The 21,892-nt window shown below is 38.4% G+C and overlaps 1 protein-coding gene across 1 annotated transcript; it reads right to left on the bottom strand.

The window, feature by feature from the left end:
- Positions 1-6,576: 6,576 nt before the first annotated feature.
- On the bottom strand, positions 6,577-11,537 carry CDKN2B (cyclin dependent kinase inhibitor 2B). The gene is made up of 2 exons (XM_004275048.4): positions 10,765-11,537; positions 6,577-8,091 (listed from the first exon to the last, which is right to left on the bottom strand). Exons 1-2 carry the CDS (start codon positions 10,897-10,899, stop codon positions 7,831-7,833), a joined length of 396 nt encoding a protein of 131 aa, XP_004275096.1. The 5' UTR covers positions 10,900-11,537; the 3' UTR covers positions 6,577-7,830.
- Between the last annotated feature and the right edge of the window lie 10,355 nt (positions 11,538-21,892).

The raw sequence follows: 21,892 nt of genomic DNA, 5'->3' as shown, positions 1-21,892 counted from the left end.
CTTAAATTCCATCTTGGTTTTCCCCTGCTACCCAACACCTGTGTTTTGTTAGTTGTGGTATGCAGGGGAATTCTATCTAATTTTAATATTAGACTAAGCAAAATACAATTATGAAGATGAATCTTTAGCAACACAACTAATTTGTGGCATTCCAAACACGTTTGGAATTCCAGATGACTTTGGCTTTGTGTTCTTCAAGAAGAGTATAATCAAGAGCTGATCAGTGTTATTTGTGCACACTTTCGCTTGTATTACTTATCCTCACAGCGGCTCTTTGAATTTGGGATTACTACCCTACTTTACAGGTGAGAAGACTGAGGCCTAGAGGCACTCAAATCTTAGATACTTTATAGCCAGCAAGTGCCAGGGCTGGAATCATTAAGAAGGTCTTTGGACTGAAAGCCTTGTGCCCTTTCTGTTGTGCTAAACAGAGTCAATAGGAAGTGAAATATTGATGGGTCATTTTTGCAGAAAGAGAATCATTGAATGTCGGAGCTTTTATTTGCTCTCTTCCTTTGGCCTAAAAACTGACTTGGCAGCTGAGTTTTTGAATGGAGGAAAATTATTTTCTATTTTTTAAAATGATTTTCTATTTTGGATCAGCAAATTCATCCCACAGGCAGAGATAGGAGAGGGCATTTTACTAATACCTTGTCTGTGCCATGCCACCCAACTACCCTCTAGCTGTGATGTCCTAGGACACTAGCTTTTTCCCTCAGGTATCTCTTGATTATCAAAATTCTGTGAGAAACTTCCCTAGTATTGCACATGCTCAAACTAAAAACCCCAAAGGTATAAGACACAAAACACTAGAAGATTTTAAAACTATTATTTGAACACATATAAAATATTAACTTCTAGAATATATAAATACATAAATGAGTAAAAAAATAACCCAGTAGAAAAGTTAGCAAATAATATAATGGGCAGTTTAGAGTAGAGGATATTCAAATAGTCAAATGGTTAAAAAATTATGAAAATATATTCAATTTTACTGGTTAGTAAAGGAATGTAACAAAAACACTGACATATACCTACAGGTGTGGCAAAAATAAAAAGAGTGATAACATTGGCAAAGTTGTCAGAAAACAATCTTCTTACATACTATTGTAACTTGGTACATTCATTTTGGAAGGCAACTTTACAGTATTTATTAAAACTGTATGTGCATATACATACCCTTTGACTCAGCAATTCCACTGAATTTATGTATGCAAATATACACATACATAAATAGATGTATGGGAATATGTATACTTTTATGTAGTGTGTATATATGTATGGAAAAAAATACATATTACATATGCATGTATATATGTATTACCCTTTGACTCAGCAGTTCCACTCCTATAACTCATCTAAGTATGAAGAGTATATATGCACATATACGTGTATATATATTATTGAAGATATACACATACACACATATATATACACACATAAGTATGGAAAGATTTTACACACACATATGTGCAGACATATACGGTATGTGTGTGTTTGTGTGAGAGAAAAAGAGACAGATGTACCTTTAGCCTCAGCAATATCACTTCTATAAATTGATACAGATTGCTCATACAAGGATGAAAAGAAGTTTCTTTATAGCAGCATATGTAGTAGCAAAAAAAAAGGAAATAATTTTTATGTTTGTTAATAAGAGACTGGTTTTAAAAAATTTGGGTTTATCCATAAAATACAAAACTATGCAGCTATACAAAAAATGAAGTGCATCTTTATTTCCTCATGCAAGTTGTCAAAGATCTACTATCAAAAAAAAAACAAGTTGCAGAATGGTTTCCTAAATGTGTGTGTTGGGGCAGGGCTGTTTACAATTATGTGTACCTATATTTCTGGGAAGTTGATTAAAAGTTTTCAAAAATAGTGGTTACTCCTAGATAGTGAGAATGGTGGATAGGGAGGTTTCAGGAGATATTAATTCTGTTTACTTTCTATACTGTTTGAAAGTTTACCATGAACAAGAATTTTAGAGTAACAACTATGGAAATTTTTGGCTCCAAAACTAGAGATTCTAATTTTGTAGTCCTGAAGTTGGTCACTGAATTCAAAATTTAGAACATGAATGATTGAGAGCCAGGGTTGAGAACAACTTCCCTATATGTTGGTCTCAAATGACTGATGGGGACAGCACCATCATTGTACAGACATAATAAATACCTGAGGGTGAATGTAAAATGAAATGTCACGTAATTTTTCCCTAGAAAGGGGATGACATTAAATTCTTCTGTTCAAGGTGGGATTTAAACAGATCAAAAGGCTCCTGCAGCTCTGGAATGGATCCATATATGATATCTCTAACTGTCCAAGGCAGTCTAGACATTAGAGAGTAGTAGAGGATGACAAAATATTTTAGGCAAGTTTATAGCTTATAACTCTAAGGTGGCATATTGGGAGCAGATATAGGAGACTGTACAGGGTACTGCTGTGCCCTAGGAAAGGTGATAGAGCTTAGTACTCATAACCCACAGAATGAGAAGCCATTGGATATAAATATTTCCAACATTCACCCTTCAGAAGAAAACTGTGTGTTGTCATAATCTGTTGACTTATCTGTGGCTTTGTGAACAGAAAAAATGTTTACTGTTTTATGTTTATATGTTATCTCTTATAAACATATTATAAAATACATAATGACATACACTGAAATTATTTACAACTTAATTTGATAAGGAAAACAAAATGCAATTATTTATACTATGAGATGAGTGAAAACTGAAGAACAATGAATAACCTTTACCTATCTGGTTTAGGACTATACTGAAAGCCACCCAAACAGCAGACACTCATGACTGGTTCTGACTCCCACTCTTATCCACAGCTCAGTAACTATTATCTGGTCAGAAGAAAGTGGAATTCTCAGGGAGACCCAGTTTTCAGCTAAGGCAAGGAGATGAAGAAATTTGTAAAGTGAGAAGAAGGTAGAGTGGCGTTTGGTTAAAATGCAATGGAGACCCTGAGGTCACACAAGAAAGGGTTCAAAGGAAGTAGCACCAATCCTTTCATAATATAGAGTATTCCAAAGAGAAGATAGACAAATAGATTATGCATTTTGGGAGAAGGCCAAATTTGAAAGGGAAATGAGCCATGGTTTAATTACTGTAATTGGTCTTAAAGTTTTCACTTTAACTCTGTTGTAAAACATTTTATGTGCCAGCACTGACTCTATAGATCTACTGGAGGTCTAATGTCAGGGGCTTCTGAATGAGAAGGGCATTAACAGGTGTTTGGGGTTCCTTTGTAAATTTCCAATAAAACGTAGATGTCTGTGAGACAGTCTGTGTATCATCTTCATAGTTTTTTTTCCCCAGAAAAATCTTTGGTTTATATTGATTTCAAACTTCAAATTATAATACAAGTCAGCCATTTCAGGAGGGCAGAGAATGAGATGAAAAGAAAGTAACAAAAGGAATAGAAGGAGGAGAGGCATGGTGGTGTTTTATGGAAGATGGATCAGTAGTTTAACAGAATTAATCAAATAAAACCAAAACAAACTGCTTATGGTCTACACGCTGGTGGGGCTTGTGAAATATTCCCAGGCCTGAAATAATGGGAAACTGCTCATTCCCTACTGTCTTGATTTTCTATAAAACTTTTCTCAGGATCAGCTTTTACAAATGGTAGGAGTCCTTTTTGGCCTCTTGAATTCCTTACTCAGACTTTAATAGCATTCCTTGCATAAAGGAAACAAATACTTTATAGAAATGGTAACTTGTATATATCACCCCTTTGTTAATTATGTAATACTGGAAATTCTGCTTTGAAGCCAGTGCTACTAATGAAATAATATGTAACTGGCATGGATTACATATTAATCACAGTAATATAAATCAACATGTATTGATATTGAGGTGATACAGAGCTCTTCCCTGACCAGCTGGTTCCTACTATCATCCAGGCAACATTTAGGGACCTAAAACTTCATGGAATCCAATGGAAACAAACCAGAAAGAACGGACCTTTAGAAATGGGTCTGTAAACTCCACAGCAGCTATTTACAGAGAGTTATTCATCTTCTAATGACTTTTCTACATATTTTAGCATTTCGTGCCTTTGCACTTTCTATTCCTTCCAATGCCACCAACATTTTTTCTTGGTTCCAACTCCTATACCAACCCCATTTAGGTCAGTATCACTTGTTATATGTTTACTTAATAAACACTGTTTCTTTCAGAGCATTTACATTAGTTTGTAAACACCTACTTCAGCATTTATTTTAATAAATTTATTGGGTCTACCTGCTTATCTCACTTAAAGAAGTGAATTCTTTTGGTGGCTATGAGTCACATGAGAGAAATGCAAAATGCAACAGAAAAAAAACCCAGAGGTAAGACAAAGTAAGAAAGAGCTTAAAATTAAACTACATATTTATTTTGCAAAGCATCTTTTCTGTGCTGGTTTCCACAAACTTGTTGGTAACTTCTCAACTAACTGGTGGAGGTGGTGCTTATGGAGATCCCCCACCCCACAAGGCTCCAGAATTTAAAAATGCATCTCTTCTCTCTATTCCTTTATATAGCTTTTCTTGGCTCAGACAAGCAAAGTGGCAAAATCATTACTAATAAAATATAAGACCCCATTACAGTCATGTATGCAACAAACTTATAAAGCGATAAAACTCTAGTGATGGTAGGGAGCTTAAAAGTAATCTAGTCCAACTCCCATCTTTTATAGATGAGGAAATTGGGGCTAATCATGTCACATGATTTAGTAGGTCATATATTGAATTAGTTGAAGAACTAATACGAGAACCCAGGTTTTCTACCTTCCAATCAAGTCCTAGTTTATCTCTGCTTCATTCCCTCTTTCTTCCCTGGGATTATAAATAGAACAGGAGAAGATATTGAAAGTATTGTGATTCAACTCTTGTTGCTCCTTCAAGTAATTTTTAAAATTAAAATGTTCTTATTTTCTTACTTATTTCTCCCCGTTTCCATCTTTTTAAGCTTGGTAATTGAACACTGTGAAATTATGCCAACCTAAAATTTATTTTTCAAGTTTTCACAAGATAATGAAATAGTTTGTTGATAGTGAAAACTTAGTAGTCATGTCAGATTTTGGTTATGATTAGCTGCTGACATAAATACCAAAGCAGACTTCTTAGTCTGCTAAGAAGATGACTGTAGATGACACCAGCTTTTGCATTTGTTTCAGAAGGCAGTCCACAAGAGTGCTTCCAAGATTATTTCTATCATTTTTGAAGATGACTACTTCTACTTGCTCTTTTTTCTTTTCTTTTGGTAGAGTGGCAACGTCTTGAATGTTGGAAAAATTACACCCTATCATAAAAATAATCAGCCTCTGATAAAGCATAAAAGGAAAATAAGCATTTCTTTTGTTTTTTTAAAAAATAATTGATACTTGCAGAGGTGGTAAAAAAAATCCCTATTCACTACTACATATTAACACACAAGTAGTTTGTTTTTAACATTTCCCATAAAAGGAAGGACAATATAGAATCTCAGTGTGGTTGGTCTAAGTTAAATTAGTTTTATTTATTTGCTGAAGGTCAGTTACCTAGCTTCATAAAATGAACTAATTTGGTCCTGAACACCATATTCATATCGCTTTTGTCATAATATAGAAATAAAATATAATAAAGCATTCCTATGAACACACTTTCCCAAAGCCATTTGGAACTGTATGGATCTTGAGCTCTCTGTTTGAATCTATTTTTCATTCCTTATATCTGAAATTACTAATTTTAGCCATTAGAACACAGGAAATTTTAAATAGATTTTGCTTTCATAGTAAATCATCCTTGTTTTCTCATCCATTCACTCGGCTGAAAAAGGAAATATAAAAATGAGGCCAAATGAATACATTATTGAATTCTGAATTTATTTCACTTCCAGATCTTGCAATGAAGGTCAGGTAGTAAGATGTGTACAAACCTTGGTAATATTTTAGATTTAGATACAGAAATTAACACGTATATTTTTCTGTAATTGTAAAATAGAGCCAGAAGCAGGGCTCATGTATATAGAGCTATATTTGCTTGCATGTATCCTTCAAAGTGAAATCTTAAACAGATTTAACAGTATATACTTCTTGTGCTGCTGATAAAACACATTGACCAAATCTGCCTACCAGGTGGATTTGAAATCTGAATTTACTTTTACATGTATTCATAAATTACTATTTCAGTGCAACCAGGTGGTACTTGATTTTCCAATAATGTATGATGTTTTGGTTTTGCCAAATATATAGATATATATATTTGCCGAATATATATATATATTTGCCAAATATATATAATATATATATAATATATATATGGCTGTGGATCTCACAGAACCCTATAGTACCCAACCACATTTTCTTGATTTAGTTTCCCTTAATATCAGGTTGTCATCAGATTCCACAATTTCTTTAAATTAGGAATGGAATCATGTTTTAAGCCAAAATCTTGGAGTCCAATCTCAATTTTTTTTACATTAAAACAGTGAAATATCAGTTATTCCAATGCTGTAATGTATCAAGCAACACTGGAAATTTAAATCCCCAAACAGTACACCTTTAGTTTGTTCAGCAGATATTAAGACATTCCGCGAGCCATCATCATATATTTTCAACAGTTTTATATTCAATCTACTCTTAGCAACGCTTTGGGAAATATCCTGAGATAATTTACTGGGTAAGTGCATGGATCTTCTAAAATACATTTGTAATATTTCATTGTTTGACCCCCTGAGACTGTAGTAAAGGAAACAGAAAATTTAACAGAGAAATAAATAGGTTAAGGATCAAAGCAATCTGGGCGTTGCTACTGTGCCATAGCTTCGTGTAAAAGCTGTAGTTCTTCCTCACCTCTTTCCCAAGGGCCACGAGTTACTTTGTTATTTAAAGTCTCCGTAAGTAAGACTGCTATTGAAGAACCACCCAGAAGTACAAAATATCACGAAATCTTTTCAAGTGGCAATTTACAGGGGGCTCTCTGTATCCTACCGTTCATAGATTAAACAAATCGTTACAGTTAACTGCCTACCTACAGTTGCTCTCGCTACAATCCCCGACTTCAGTCTGTGCGCGGACTGCTGGAACGCCGCAAGAATCTCGCCTTTATTTAACAACAGCAAACGAGCGCCCCTTTCGGAGAGCTGTTCAGAACCACCTTGCCCTGGGGACTTTAGAATAAGCAGGCAAGTTCGAGGTGGCTTCCGGGTCCTCTCTTCTCCGTCACTATCCGGTGTAGCTGGGCGCGAGTCCCCAAGGCTTCCAGTATGGAGCGTTTTGCACGTGACCTGCTCTGCTCCGTGCAGCTTGTAAAGAAAGAGCCCACGACGACCGTCATCATCGCTTGGTCCTCCGTCTTCAGCTTTGCCCTCATATCCCCAGGGCCTAACGCCTGACGTAGGGGCTTAAAGGGGGGGGGGGTCTTTCAAGGTCAATGGGGCGAACGTTATCACCTGCCTCCCACCCGAATGCCAGTCACCGCCGCCTCCCACTCTGCCCCAGCATCTTTTGTGTGAAGATTCGCAGCGCTTGGGTTCCTTCGCGGATTTCTTCATGTGCCACTTTTCGCCAGAAAACCCTGAAAAATAAACCTGGGAATTCCACATTCGGCTCCTAAATCTCGCTGGAAATCCATTTGCCCCACCTCTCTGCGTTTCACTTCACGGTGAGTGTCGAGGGCTGCATCCAGAGAAAAAAAGAGAAAAAAAATTTCTTCCCGGTCTGCCCCTCCTTCCCTGCGGGGAATCAGGTCGCCCAGGAAGACTTCCGCCGCTCCACGTTTGCAGACCTCATTGAACTAAGTTGGGGTGAGGAACTGGAGAGAAAAGAAAAATCGTTTGGGGCGGCTGTGTGCAAGCGCCATCAGTCTCCCTCGGCCGCGCGCAGGTAGCGGGCGACGTCGCGGTGGCCCCGCTCCTCAGCCAGGTCCACGGGCAGGCGGCCCCAAGCGTCGCGCACGTCCAGCCGCGCCCCGGCTCGGTGCAGCGCCACCAACGTGTCCAGGAAGCCCTCCCGGGCGGCGTCGTGCACGGGTCGGGTGAGGGTGGCGGGGTCTGCGCAGTTGGGGTCCGCACCGTGGAGCAGCAGCAGCTCGGCCACGCGGGCGCTGCCCATCATCATGACCTGCCGGAGAGAGCAGAGCGGTCAGGACCGGGGTGGGGGCAGGTAGAGTCTTCTCAAAGAAATACCTATTCATGATCCAGAGACTCTTACAAGCCTCAGGAGTCTAGTTAAGCTTCATTTGCTGACGCAATACCATCCCCCCCCACCCCCGGCCCCAGCCCCAATTATACTCTACTCAGCCCTAATTAGTTCCATTTTATTCTCCAAACGTGGGAAGACAAGAAAGAGCTGATGATAAACTGCTTATCGCCGTTGTGGGAGATTTCTTTAAAATTTCCATTGAAACAGGGGAGCCTATTTTGTTAAATGATTTATGGGTGGAGTTAAGACTTTTAAAGTCTTAATTATTTTCCTTTTTCTTTCCTCTACCCCAACCATAATCCCAGTCTAAAAAATTTACTAGGCAGTCAGCTGATATATTTATTTTAGAAGTTAGAGCAGTGCTTTAGGAGAGAAAATAAGAAACAACTAAGTCTAAAACAAGGTTTACTTTGTTTAGTTTTTGCAGTAAATCCCCTGTGGAAGCCATTTGCTTTTCACTGTTATATATGTCTCTGCTCATAAAGGGAATACAGTCCCACAATTGGAGCCAAAATTGGAGATGAAAGGGAAAAAGTAGTCATGCATAGTTTTATAAGATGATGAAAACAAATTGTTTTTAATGAATGGTTCACCACTTTTAATATTTAACATTATAGATAAAGGCTAACATTTAGAGGATAATATATTTGAGGTAATGTAAAATAAACACTATATTTACATTGTACAGAATTTTATAATGTTGAATAGTAAACATTTCGCTATCTAAAAAAGAGCTTGGATCTTAGCAGTCACATCAGAGCAATGCATAATTTAGAAAAAGGATGTTTTGGAGCAGTAATCCTATAGTATCCATTTGTGTACATGTACATTATGCAAGTATTTACCTTCTCATTTTAACAATAAAACAAATTTCTTAATGTTTATCCATTCAAGTTTCCGATTTCCATTATTTTATTTTTTTCAACATCTTTATTGGAGTATAATTGCTTTACAATGGTGTGTTAGTTTCTGCTTTATAACAAAGTGAGTCAGCTATATATATACATATATCCCCATATCTCCTCCTTCTTTCGTCTCCCTCTCACCCTCCCTATCCCACCCCACTAGGTGGTCACAAAGCACCAAAGCAATGAGCTGATCTCCCTGTGCTATGTGGCTGCTTCCCACTAGCTATCTATTTTACATTTGGTAGTGTATATATGTCCATGCCACTCTTTCACTTCGTCCCAGCTTCCCCTTCCTCCTCCCCGTGTCCTCAAGTTCATTCTCTGCATCTGCGTCTTTATTCCTGTCCTGCCCCTACGTTCTTCAGAACCATTTTTTTTAGATTCCATATATAATAAAATAATTTTTGATAATTAAATATACAAAATGTTGTTATATGTTCTTGTGAGTTTATGTTTTAAAATGTACCACGGAATCAAAAGATAGTATGCAAAAATTTTTTGTTTGTTTCATGGTATTAAAAACATCTATTTCCTCCCTTAGAAACCATGATATGATTTCTATTAGTGAAGTAAAGGGCATTTCATACATAGAGAAGAGGCGGAAAAGTGGTTCTTAATATCTCAGAATATGGTGAATTAAAAACGACAAACCTCTTTCTACAATTAATATAATTTGAAGTCTTTAAGAGCTACTTTACATATTGTTGCTGCTTTAAACAATCCGTCATTTCTTCCAATATTTTCTATGAATTCAAAATGAATGAATACATATTTTCTTTAAAATCTACACAATTAACAAGATTCCTTAATAACGGCTTGGTTCTGGAAGGTGATTGTGAGGTGAATACTAAATATGACCATAATAGTCAACAATAAAACACAAAACATTACCTTATATTTTAAAGAAATTAAAAAATATATTTAGCACTAATTAAAGTGGGATTAATAGTTAAACATATTGAATAAATGAATTTTAACAATGAAGAGACTATTTATGAAGGCCCTTTGCCATTTAACAAAGCTGCAGCAATGCTTATGTAATCCAAGCATTCAGTATAACTAAATAAAAATATATAGAAGCACATTTTTTTCTTATGTAACACTCAAGAGACACTGCTTACATAAAAGGAATTAAGTATTGTGATTGAGAAATCCTGTCTTTTTTGTTTGTATTCAATTCGTCTGTATGAGGAAAGAATATAAAATTTCACATCACAGCTTAAAGATTCAGGGTGATTTTTTTTCATGTGCCGTGATTTTGTATGATTCCTTAAATTCAGTCCAAATTGTGTACCTTGTAATTTAATTATCTCTATCGTTGAAAGTTGATCGCTGTTTGTTGAAAGACAAACAGATAAGACAAAACAGTTCTCCTCCCCAAATAACCTCTCCCCTTCCCCTTTCCTCTCCAGTTGAACCTATCCCTTGCATCTCTTATGAAATGGGAGAGGGGATATTGGTCTTTTTCCCCCCATTAAAAAGAAAACCAAACAAGTAGTGGGGTTTCCAATACCTTTCTTTAAAATTTTTTTGTGGGTGAAAACCTGCTTTACACCTGAGCTGAATACTAGAGCAAGAGAGAGGTCTAAGTCGGTGGAGATCTCAGTCCCCAGCCGCTTCCCACGGAGGCCGCGGTGCCGTGTTTGTGCGCCCCCTGACGGCGAGGCCCGGGGCCCCCAGCTACCTGGATCGGGCGCCTCCCGAAGCGGTTGAGTCTGTTGGGATCAGCACCGGCTTCCAGGAGCTGCCGCACGGCCTCCACTTGCCCCCGCGCCGCGGCGTTGGAAAGGGCCGCATCACCGCCGCCACCACTGAGCATGCCCTTGTCCTCCTCGCTCACTTCGCAGCCCCCAGGCGCAAAGTGTCCCGGATAATCCACCGCTGGCCGTGAGCTTCGCAACACGCCCCACCCCTCCTTCCCACCTCGCCCTAGCGGGCTCTCCCCACTCGGAAAGAGCTCAGTTTAGCTTCAGTCCCCTTTCGCCGTCCTTCTGCGGCTTGGGGGGTCCGCCCAATGGCCGAAAGGCCTGTAGTTAAGCCGGGCTTTTCCCGGATGGCTCCCAGGAAAAGGCCCCTCGCGCAGCCGCAACGTCGCGCGATCCACTCTGGCCGCAGAGTGCGGGCGCGTTGCAGCGTCCTCACCGCCGAGCTACACTCTGCCGGAGTGGAGAGCCGGCAGGGACTGAGTTCTTTTCCAGCTGGGCAGTCGGGCTGGGTGCTTCCCACCTCCTTAGGCTCCGCCCCCTGTCCGTTCGGGCATGTCCCACTGTGCTGGCTGAGAGGCCTGGCAGGCAGCTGACGTTACAGCCGCGAGGGTAGGGGCCAGGAAGAGCAGCCCAGAAGGTGCCCGGCCGCACGCGCCAGACACCGCAGAGCGGATCCCGCTGCGCAACTCGCTGCGGGGTGTCCAGCAATCCTAGGCTAAGTTTTTTGGAAAGGTCGAATCAGTGCACTCAGCTCTTAATCACCTCCCTCCAGCAGGCGGAGCAGAGGATTTCTATTCCTTCCGTCCCGGGCCAGCTGGTTTCACTAGAAGTTAGTCGCTCCCTGTGTAATCAAAAGGGTGAGAGAAAGGCATTTAAAATAACCTCGTCTCTCTTAAGATGTCTTAAAGTGACAGCTCTGCACCTGTCATACTGGTGAAATTCATCCCCAGGCGGTACTTGAACTTCACTAGCTTCACGTCTTGCATCAACCTTAGCAATTTGCGGGGGGGGGGGGATATCTTCCTACTTGAATGAGCCAAAAATCAGTCTAAGTGAAAAATCCTGAGAATGCTGCTTTGAATGTACTTTTTATTCTTTTCATCTTTGAATTATGGATACAATCCTCAAACAAAACAAAACAAGAAAAACGAAAAAACAACTCTCACACACAGTTAGTTTGAGATTGAGAGTTATAGCTTGGTACCTCACTTAAAAATATATATATTTTAAGAATCTGAGATCCCAGTTTCATGATATTTGAACAACCTATTTTTCTTTGCACTCTTACCTATTTAAACCCACCTCAGCAAGTATTTGATTTCCATTTATCATAGGTAATAAAGGAAATTATGCCGTAATAATGAAACATAATAAAACAGGGATGTGGTTCTGGACCTGTCATTAAACAGGCTGTCATTAAACTGTCATTAAACCCACTTCTGAAGATTTAAAGGCCAAGTGCTTTGCTTTTCTTCCTAATCTTTTTAAGTGAGTTTGCATTAACATATGCGTTGCTTTTTTTTTTTTTTTTTTTTTTTTTTTTTTTTGCGGGTGTGGGCCTCTTACTGTTGCGGCCTCTCCCTTGAGGAGCACAGTCTCCGGACACGCAGGCTCAGCAGCCATGGCTCACGGGCCCAGCCGCTCCGCGGCATGTGGGATCCTCCCGGACCGGGGCACGAACCCGTGTCCCCTGCATCGGCAGGCGGACTCTCGACCACTGCGCCACCAGGGAAGCCCATGCGTTGCTTTTAAGGTTAAAAAAAATTACAGGTGATGCTCTGCTGAAATAGGAAGAGAACCACAAGTTATGTATCTGTTGACTGAAAACTTTGGTGAGCAGTTCTCATGCTCCTAACATTTAACAGCTCTTATCTATAACATCATTTTTGGTTTAGAGTACTGAGAAACACAATCTTAAAGTGAGGGCAATTGCTTGGTTACTCACAAATGAGAGACTCCACGTGTTTCTTCTAGCATATCTTAGCTTGGATTCCCCTCCTCCCAATCCACTGTAGAATAAAGAAGAGCTCTTTACAGACAGGGTAGGGGGTGGCATGGAAGTGGTGATTATGGCTAAAGATTTGCTGACTGAGCCTCAACAGAGTTGAAATTAACCTGGATGGGGAAGGGAAGGGGGTAGCATTAATAACAATTTTTCTCTCTCTTACCACACCACATTTCTTAGTTTTCAGGTTCTTAATTCCTCTACCTTTCACTCTTTTTTTTTTAACATCTTTATTGGAGTATAACTGCTTTACAATGGTGTGTTAGTTTCTGCTTTATAACAAAGTGAATCAGTTATACATATACATATGTCCCCATATCTCTTCCCTCTACCTTTCACTCTTATTTGAACCTCCACTCTTATCTAGCAAAAAACTGTCTTTTTATTTGTTGATGCTGATTCTATTATGGTCTGGCCAGAAGAATAGAAATCTACTGCTGGGTGAAAAGCATGGATGAGCTGTTTTCGTCTAGTCTTAGAGGCCAGTTCCCATGCACAGTGTATTGGGGATTATAGGTGTGCCAGTTGAACGGGAGAAGGAAGAGAAAAGATGGACGGTAGGAAGCCAGGGTCTTTGAAATAAATGGCATTGCTTCTTTGCCAGTTACCTGGAGGGGCTGAGTCACTATACTGATATTGGTGGGTGTGGTGGCAAATGGGCTCAGTCAAGAATATCTTCATCAGAACAGCCTGATTACTCTGAAATTTAGTGCACAGCCAAATGCAACAAGGCAGGTTGCCTTTTAAAGGAGTATTGTTGGATCTGCTCTCTAATGGATTCAGTAATTAAATTTAGTTCAACAAAACTTAGTTCAGCATATCCTATAACACAGTTCACAGTTGGATAAGATATGGGTCCTAGATTTTAAGAAACTCTCCCTAGTGGCATTTAAACCAACAAATAGAGTTTCAGAATCAATGCAATTCCTATCAAAATTCCAATGGCATTTTTCAAAGAAATAGAACAAATGGTACTAAAATTTCTATGGAACCACAAAAATCCCCAAATAGCCAAAGCAATCTTGAGAAAGAAAAACAAAGCTGGAGGCATCATACTTTCTGATTTCAAACTACATTACAAAACTACAGTTATTAAAACAGTATGGTATTGGCATAAAGACAGATACATAGATCAATGGAAGAACTGGAAGCCCAGAAATAAACCCATACTATGTGGTCAATTAATTTATGACCAAGGAGCCAAGAATATACAATGGGGAAAGGAGAGCCTCTTCAATAAATGGTATTGGGAAAACTGGACAGCCACATGCATAATAATGAAACTTGACAGCTATCTTACACCATATACAAAAATTAACTCAAGATGAATTAAATACATGAATGTAAGACCTTAAACCATAAAACTCCTAGAAGAAAACATAGGCGGTAAGCTCCTCGACATAGGACTTGGCAATGACTTTTTGACTCTGACAACAAAAGCAAAAATAAGTAAGTGGGACTACATCATACTAAAAAGCTTCTTCACAGAAAAGGAAACCATCAACAAAATGAAAGGCAACCTATGAATGGGAGAAAATATTTCCAAACCATATATCTGATAAGGGACTAATATCAAAACATATAAAGAACTCATACAACTCAGTAGCAAAAAAACAAGCAATCCAATTAGAAAATGGGCAGAAGGTCTGAATAGACATTTTTACAAAGAACATACAGATGGCCAACAGGTACATGAAAAGATGCTTAACGTCACTAATCACCATGGATATGCAAATCAAAACCACAGTAAGATATCTCACACCTGTTAAAATATCTATTATCAAAAAGACAAGAAATAACAAGTGTTGGTGAGGATGTGGAGAAAAGGCAACCCCTGTGTACTGTTCGTGGGATGTAAATTGATGTAGCCACTGTGGAAAACAGCTGGAGTTTCCTCAAAAAATTAAAAATAGAACTACTGTATGATCCAGCAATTCCATTTCTGAAGAAAATGAAAATACTAACTCAGAAAGACATATAAATTATTTACAATAGCCAAGATATGGAAACAACCTGTGTGTCCACTGATGGATGAATGAATAAAGAACTTGATATATATATATCTGCTGCAAAAGACTGAAATCTTCCCATTCATGACAATGTGAATGGACCTTGAGGGCATTATGCTAAGTGAAATAAGTCAGACAGAGAAAGACAAATACCATATGATCTCTTTTATATGTGGAATCTAAACAAAAACAATCCTCCACCCCCCAAGAAACAAAAGAAAAATAATCAAGCTCATTAATACAGAAAACAGATTGGTGGTACCAGAGGCAGGGGGTGGGAGTGTGTGAAAAATGTTTGAACTTTCTCTCTTTTTTAGTTTAAATAAATATAAAAAACGCATTTCCCACTTTTATTGTAATAACAGTCTCCTCTTTCTCAGCTCTATAATTTCTCCTTTGGTATATTCTAATTTGAAGTCTAGTTCACCCCTACAGCAAGTCAGAATACTTGTGAAGGTTAGGAAGACAACTACAGCCCTTGCTACTGCAGCTGGTTACAAAGCCACTACTAATAATCCTTGTCTCCCTCTTCAACTCCCTTTCTAGATTCCCTCACTCTTAGCACATCTAGTTATCTAGGTGTCTAACTTAGTAGGTTAAGTAGACCCCCATTCCTGAGAGTTGTGAGCTAGTAACCATGCCCTTTTCACACCATGGCTGGTATACTTGTCCATTTACTATCACAATTGGACAGATAAATATCGAGATATTCCAGTGGATTACCTGGATATCAAATGCTTTTTTACTGAATGCTTCTAGATTCAGAAGCCCTATCTTTTCCTGATAAACATGATCAATTATCCTCTTTAGCAGAGATGACTCCTATACTTCCTAACTGGTCTCTTAGCATGAAGAGCCTGAAGTGATTGGGCAGCATCTAGAGCTTAAATGGGACTCTTCCAACATCTCATGGTAAAATTGTTCTCTCTATATGAACCAAGATTTCCAGGCCACAGATATTAGAATTGTAAGGATGGAAAATATAAATTCCTCGTGTGGGTTACAAAATATGATAAATAGAGCCACTCCTGGCAATGGTCAGAGAGGTAGCGATGTCTGGGTTCCAGAGGAGGGCCATCCAGGATGAAATAGAATCCTAGCTCATGATCAGAACAACAGAGGAAACCTAGGTAAAGTTTCAGGTTTCCCAACCAAAATGAGTTCAGGATAGAATTTACTCTTATGAGAGTTCTGTCCTATGACAAGACAGCATTAGGATTGAGGAACTGAAGGAAAGCCTACTAGCGATGGATAATCAAGGTACTCAAGAACTCAGAAGTAAAACAACAGATTACATGCAGATTTGCTTTTTGAAAAGGTAGATGTAGGGATAGATGAAAATAGTGCTTGAATATACTACTACTACTATGACTATTACTACTACTATATAAGTATACAACTCTAAAATGAATACTTGTATGACTGCATAAAAATATGCCTGCATGAATTACAAATCCAGGTGAGCATGAAAGCTAAGATCATAAATTTTCCTTAAACTGAAATGAATTTTCCTGGCCTAGTCTTCTGAAACTGCATGCTTCATCAGCATAGGTAGATATGACATGGTGGAGAAGAGAGGAAGAGTGGAGTGGGTACAAGCTGGCCAGTGCTTAAAAAAAAAAAGGCTCCTAGATTTTAAAAAACTCTTTCTAGTGACACTCAAAACTAACAAAACTAACAACAAGAGTTTCAATTTAATGTGATAACTTTACTGAGAGATACATCTACAGGGTACCTTGGAAGTAAGAAAGAGGGGAACTTAAAAAGTGCAGGGAATTTCCTTAGAGGTGTTGCAGCTGAAGAGTCTTTAAAGAATGCATTGAAAATCAACTGTTTCCTATGTTCTTGCTTTGAGCCTTGGATTTCCTTAAAACTTAACAAAAAGGTTAGTAAAATATAGCCTGAGCCAATATTTGAGCCACCTTCTTAAGTGGTGGGTATGGGCAAAGTGTCTAAGAAATAAAAACTATTTGAAGTTGATAAGATGGAAGAGAATGGTTGTTGTTGTTGAAGGAGACATAGATAAAGAATGTTAAGATAGGAAGAAACCCAAAGAGCGGAAATATTGATAAGCTTCCCAGAGGCAGATATGTGAGCTGCACTAGACAAATTGACTGGAAAAGAACTTTGGGCAGGGAAAAACTTTGCCAGGGGTATGCGTGGTTACTAGCACCACGGACAGCGCTTCTCTATTAAGCAAAATCTGGGTGGTCCTAACCCACTCCAAACTGAGAATTCCTGAGGAAGCTTCAAACTTGATTTTCCAAGGCCTTTTTCTCCCCTGAAATTTAAAGGAAACCACATGGAAGCTCAGTGGACTTCTTTACAAAACCAACCTGCTCAACCTGGTTTCCAAATATTATTGGATTTTCTAATATTCTCTATGTAAAGAATATTAAATATCCTCTATGCTTAAAAGATGAGAGGAGAAATTACACTTGTCTACTCTGTTCCAAATGTTTTAAAGTATTATTTTATTGAATCCTCATAAAACTCTTATGCAACATGCACTCGTATCTCACTTTTACAGGCAAGACAAAAGAGAAGTTAAGTCACTGGCATACTAGCTAATCATTGCTGGAGGTGTAGTCTAACCTGTGTGGCTTCAGATCCTCTACCATTTGCACTACACAGGGTTTTCAGCAGCTGTCATTGTAGGCTTAACTGGAAAGAAAGCACAATAAACTAGTTTATAATTATTTTTCAGTCTACAGTGTGTTTTCCAGATGGCTCACCCTCACAACATATCCTTAATAGACTTCAAAGGTGACTTTTCACACATAATACAATAGCACATTTGTCTTGGACAATAGAGTGAGATAATGAAACGTTTTACCTCTTCCTGAAACCCAGCTGTCTCTAGGGTGAAACACAACCTGTTGTTAATGCTTTAAACACATTTAAGAGATGAAATGGATGAGAACATAGTGGGCAATTGAAATTTGGAATAGTCACAGCTCTGCCTTTTAATAGGGTGGATTATTTACAAGTGAGAAGGGAGAGAAAGTAAACAGTAAATTGGCATAGAATTTAGGAGGTTAATAGAAGGGAAGGGATAGAATCAGTTTCAATATTATAAATAGTTCAGATCCCTAGTGAAAATGTTTATATTCTAGTTGGTGAAACTATATATGAACTCACTATAAAAGTGTGAATAAAATCAGCTGAGTGACCAAGAGAAGTAGTTCCATAATCATGTCCTCACTTGTGTGTGTGTGTGTGTGTGTGTGTGTGTGTGTGTGTGTGTTTTGGTTGGATCTAAGACAGTGATTCTAAGTTGGGGGAGAAAGAAATTCAGAATCATTTTCGTGGCTTTTTCAAGCTATATATGACCCCCATCTCACCAGGAGGCTTGATTCTCTCCATTTCATCAGTTGAGATTTATTGCTCCAGGATCCCCATAAATGGTTCTAAGTCTAATTGAATGATGGACATATACATCATTTTAGCATCTGTATTAGTTTTCTAGGGCTGCCATAACAAAATTCCACAGACTGGGTGGCTTTAACAACAGAATTTTATTTTTTCAGTTTTGGTTTTCTCTCCTTGGCTTGCAGATGGTCTCTCTCCTGCTGCCGCTTTACATAGTCGCCCTGTGAGCATGCAAGCTGCTGCTATCTCTTTTGTGTGTCCAAATTTCCTCTCCTTATAAAGACACTAGTCAGATTGGATTAGGGCCGCCCCCCCAGCCTCACTTTAACGTAATCACCTTAATGCCTTATCTTCAACTACAGTCATTCTGAGGTACTGGGTGTTAGAGATTTAACATATGAATCTTGGGGGACACAATTCAGTCCATATGGAGTCTCTTCCAATTTTTACACATATCACTTTTCATTGCTTTTTAAAAACTGTTGTTAATAATTTATTTATATGAATAAGGATGAAAATAAAATCAACACATTGAAATTGATTGAAATTTTTACCAGTCTCTTGTGTCTCTTCTAATCTATCAGTTCCCCTCTTTCTTTCTTTCTTTCTTCTCCTTCTCCTTCTCCTTCTCCTCCTCCTCCTCCTTCTCCTTCTCCTCCTCCTCCTCCTTCTCCTCCTCCTCCTCATCCTTCTTCTTCTTCTCCCTTTCAATTGATTTGTTGCAGGAATTGAGTTGTTAATTCTGTGGTTTTCTGAAGTCCGGACTTTACAGAATGCTTCTTCATGATGATATTTAACATTTTTCTCTGTCACTTGTATTTCTTATCATGTGGTATTTAGATCTAGAGTTTGGATGTGACTCAGGTTTGATATTTTGGCAAAAATACTTCATAAGTAGAATTGTAAACTTCCACCAAGAGGCACATAATCGATTATCTCTTTTTCTATGACTTCAGCAGCCACTGATAATTATTTCTTAGATCTAATATTTCCTTAGGGGTTGCAAAATGGTGATATTTTAATCCTATCAACACTTCTTCATCCACTAGCTGGAATACTTCTATAAAGAGAAAATTTTCTTCATTATCTGCTTGGTTGCCCTCAGGTATATATAAGAGACAGAATGAATACTTTATTTTCAAGTTTTCAAAATGGTGAGTTGAGTCCCTAGCCTCTTCCAAAGGTGATTACTGATTTTTAAATTATTGTAAACATATGCATTTAAACATAATTGGTGTGTTTCAATTTACTATAATTATCATTCCTATTGATGCTCAAGCCCTATCTTTGGCCACTGGGAGCTCCTGCAAGTTGGCTCTTGAGTCTTTTTAACATGACTTCAGTAGTCTTTGACAGAATCCTTGATTTCTGGTATGACAACATATTCCACTCTTATCCGGTACATTTCCTGCACTATGCATGGTATCAACCATTTCTCAAAGGAGCACTGATTATTTTTCAGTGGGAAATGGTATTTAAAAAGCACAACCTGAGTGCTGGGGACCTTATTGCTAGCCAGTTGGTCATAGTATTTCTAAGCCTTTGTGTTTATAAATAAAACATAATTAGTTTCTTAGATCAGAATATTTACATACATTTTCAGCTACATGAATGAGGACTTACATACATTTTCACCTACATGAAGAGGGCTTACTGCTCAACTTAGACATGTTGAATAATACAGCAATATAGGAGTCAGTAATTACTTGTGACATGAAGTTCTCTGTCTTTCTCTTATATTGGATGTCTAGTTTTAATGTTAGGATCTGGTGAATTTCACAACTCTTACTATTGTAGATGGAATATCAGGAGGGGGAATGAGAGGTTGAGTTACCTGAAAAACATTTTCTCAAAGTAGAGATAGTTACTTAATTTCTTGAAATATGCTAAAAAAGATCAGTGAATTGAGAATTTTACTTTATCTTAGTTTTCTTTTGAAGATTGTTATTTGGCATAAATTACATATTTAATTTGTGTTTTTTTCCCCTCAGAGATATGTTATTTCTGAGCTATGTTTAGTACTAATCTTTCATTAGGTATAATGCATACATTTCTTTATCATTTTTATAAATTTATTTATTTATTTATGGCTGCGTTGGGTCTTCATTGCTGCGCACGGGCGAGCAGGGGCTCCTCTTCATTGTAGTGTGTGGGCTTCTCATTTCGGTGGCTTCTCTTTTTCCAGAGCATGGGCTCCAGGCGGGCAGGCTTCAGTAGTTGTGGCTCACGGGCTCTAGAGTGCAGGCTCAGTAGTTGTGGCGCATGGGCTTAGCTGCTCCACGGCATGTGGGATCTTCCCGGACCAAGGCTCGAACCTGTGTCCCCTGCATTGGCAGGCGGATTCTTAACCACTGCGCCACCAGGGAAATCCATGATTCATACATATCTGTTAAAGTATTTACCCCCCAGGGCTCTTGGCATAAAACCCTCTCTATAAAATGTAGTAATTTTTTAGAACGTTTTTAAAAATTTTACCAGGCTTCTTTGTTTAAAAAAATGCATGTGCCTGTACAAGCACATGTACAAATATCTCAGCAGGATGAATTGGCTTGAAGATTTGATTAATATGATATGCTGTGGAGCCAGCCCTACATTCAAGCCTCCATCTTCATGAGTTACTGTGAAATGAAAATTGGATTTTTTTTCTCATCTGAAATTGTTGCTCTTGTAGATCTAATCACACAGCACAGACACAATTAAATAATTACCTTATGCATTGCTAGAGAAGCTACATATTCAGAATTTAAGCTCCTTGGAAGAGGAATGTTATCTCTATTTCCATTCACTCCTCCATCTTTTGTAATCTGGCTTTCATTCAGAATCTAGGTAACCACTTGGCAAGTGGTTCCAATGAGTTTCTTGTTGCTAGATACAATAATCTCAGTCTTCATCTGACTGTAGTTTATTTCTGCAGCTTTGTATCCCGATGGACTCTTTTTTTCTCGCTGCTTTTAACTTTCTTGCCTCTCATGAAGCCGTCCTCTCATATATTACCAATATGTCATGTGTGTGATGTAAATAATACCAACATGTTCATATCTTCCTAAAAATATATTCTTAATCCACATTTAATTCAACCATATTTTCAGTAACAATGCTAAAATAAAATCTTGAACTATTAGCTATCTGTAAAATATTTTACTTATCCATTAAGAAATTTGATATTGAGTCCATACTAAATATCAGATACTATGTGCTAGGTGTAAGTGATGAGGAAATCAGAGAGTATTAGCTATAAAACATGGTAACTGCCATTAGGTAAATGTCCTGGATGCTCTGTGAATGCATAATGAGGGAACTGACTTAGTCTGGTGGTCAAGGAAATTAAGGGATATTTGAGGTGAGATCTGCAAGACTATGTTGGTATTAACTAATCAAGGGAATGGGGCAGTAGTTGCATTCCAGGCTGCAAGAACTGCATCTGGCAAGCTGTGAGGTGGGAGAAAGCATGGATGTATTGAAGAAGTTATGGTTAAGCATAGGGATGGAGGAGGAGAGTATGGCTACTGTGGTTGGAAAAAGAAGCACAGCAAGATCTTGTAGGGCAGTATAGGCCATGGTAAGAATTTTTATCTTTATCTTAAGAAAAGGAGAAGCCATTGAAGTGATGTGATCAGATTTTCAGTTACATAAAAAAAGAAAAAAATCACTTTAGATGCATGTTGGAGAATGGTTTGGAGAAGAAGTGAAAGCGGATACTAGCAGGCTGGGAGTTCAGAG

The sequence above is a fragment of the Orcinus orca genome, chromosome 6 (genome assembly GCF_937001465.1).
Source record: "Orcinus orca chromosome 6, mOrcOrc1.1, whole genome shotgun sequence".
Lineage (NCBI taxonomy): Eukaryota > Metazoa > Chordata > Mammalia > Artiodactyla > Delphinidae > Orcinus > Orcinus orca.
This window is presented reverse-complemented; position numbering and strand designations above follow the sequence as displayed.

Coding starts and splice junctions, on each gene's coding strand:
- CDKN2B (XM_004275048.4), bottom strand. CDS start 10,899: ATGCTCAGTGGTGGCGGCGGTGATGCGGCCCTTTCCAACGCCGCGGCG. Junction 8,092..10,764: donor TCGGGAGGCGCCCGATCCAG/GTAGCTGGGGGC, acceptor TCTCTCCGGCAG/GTCATGATGATGGGCAGCGC.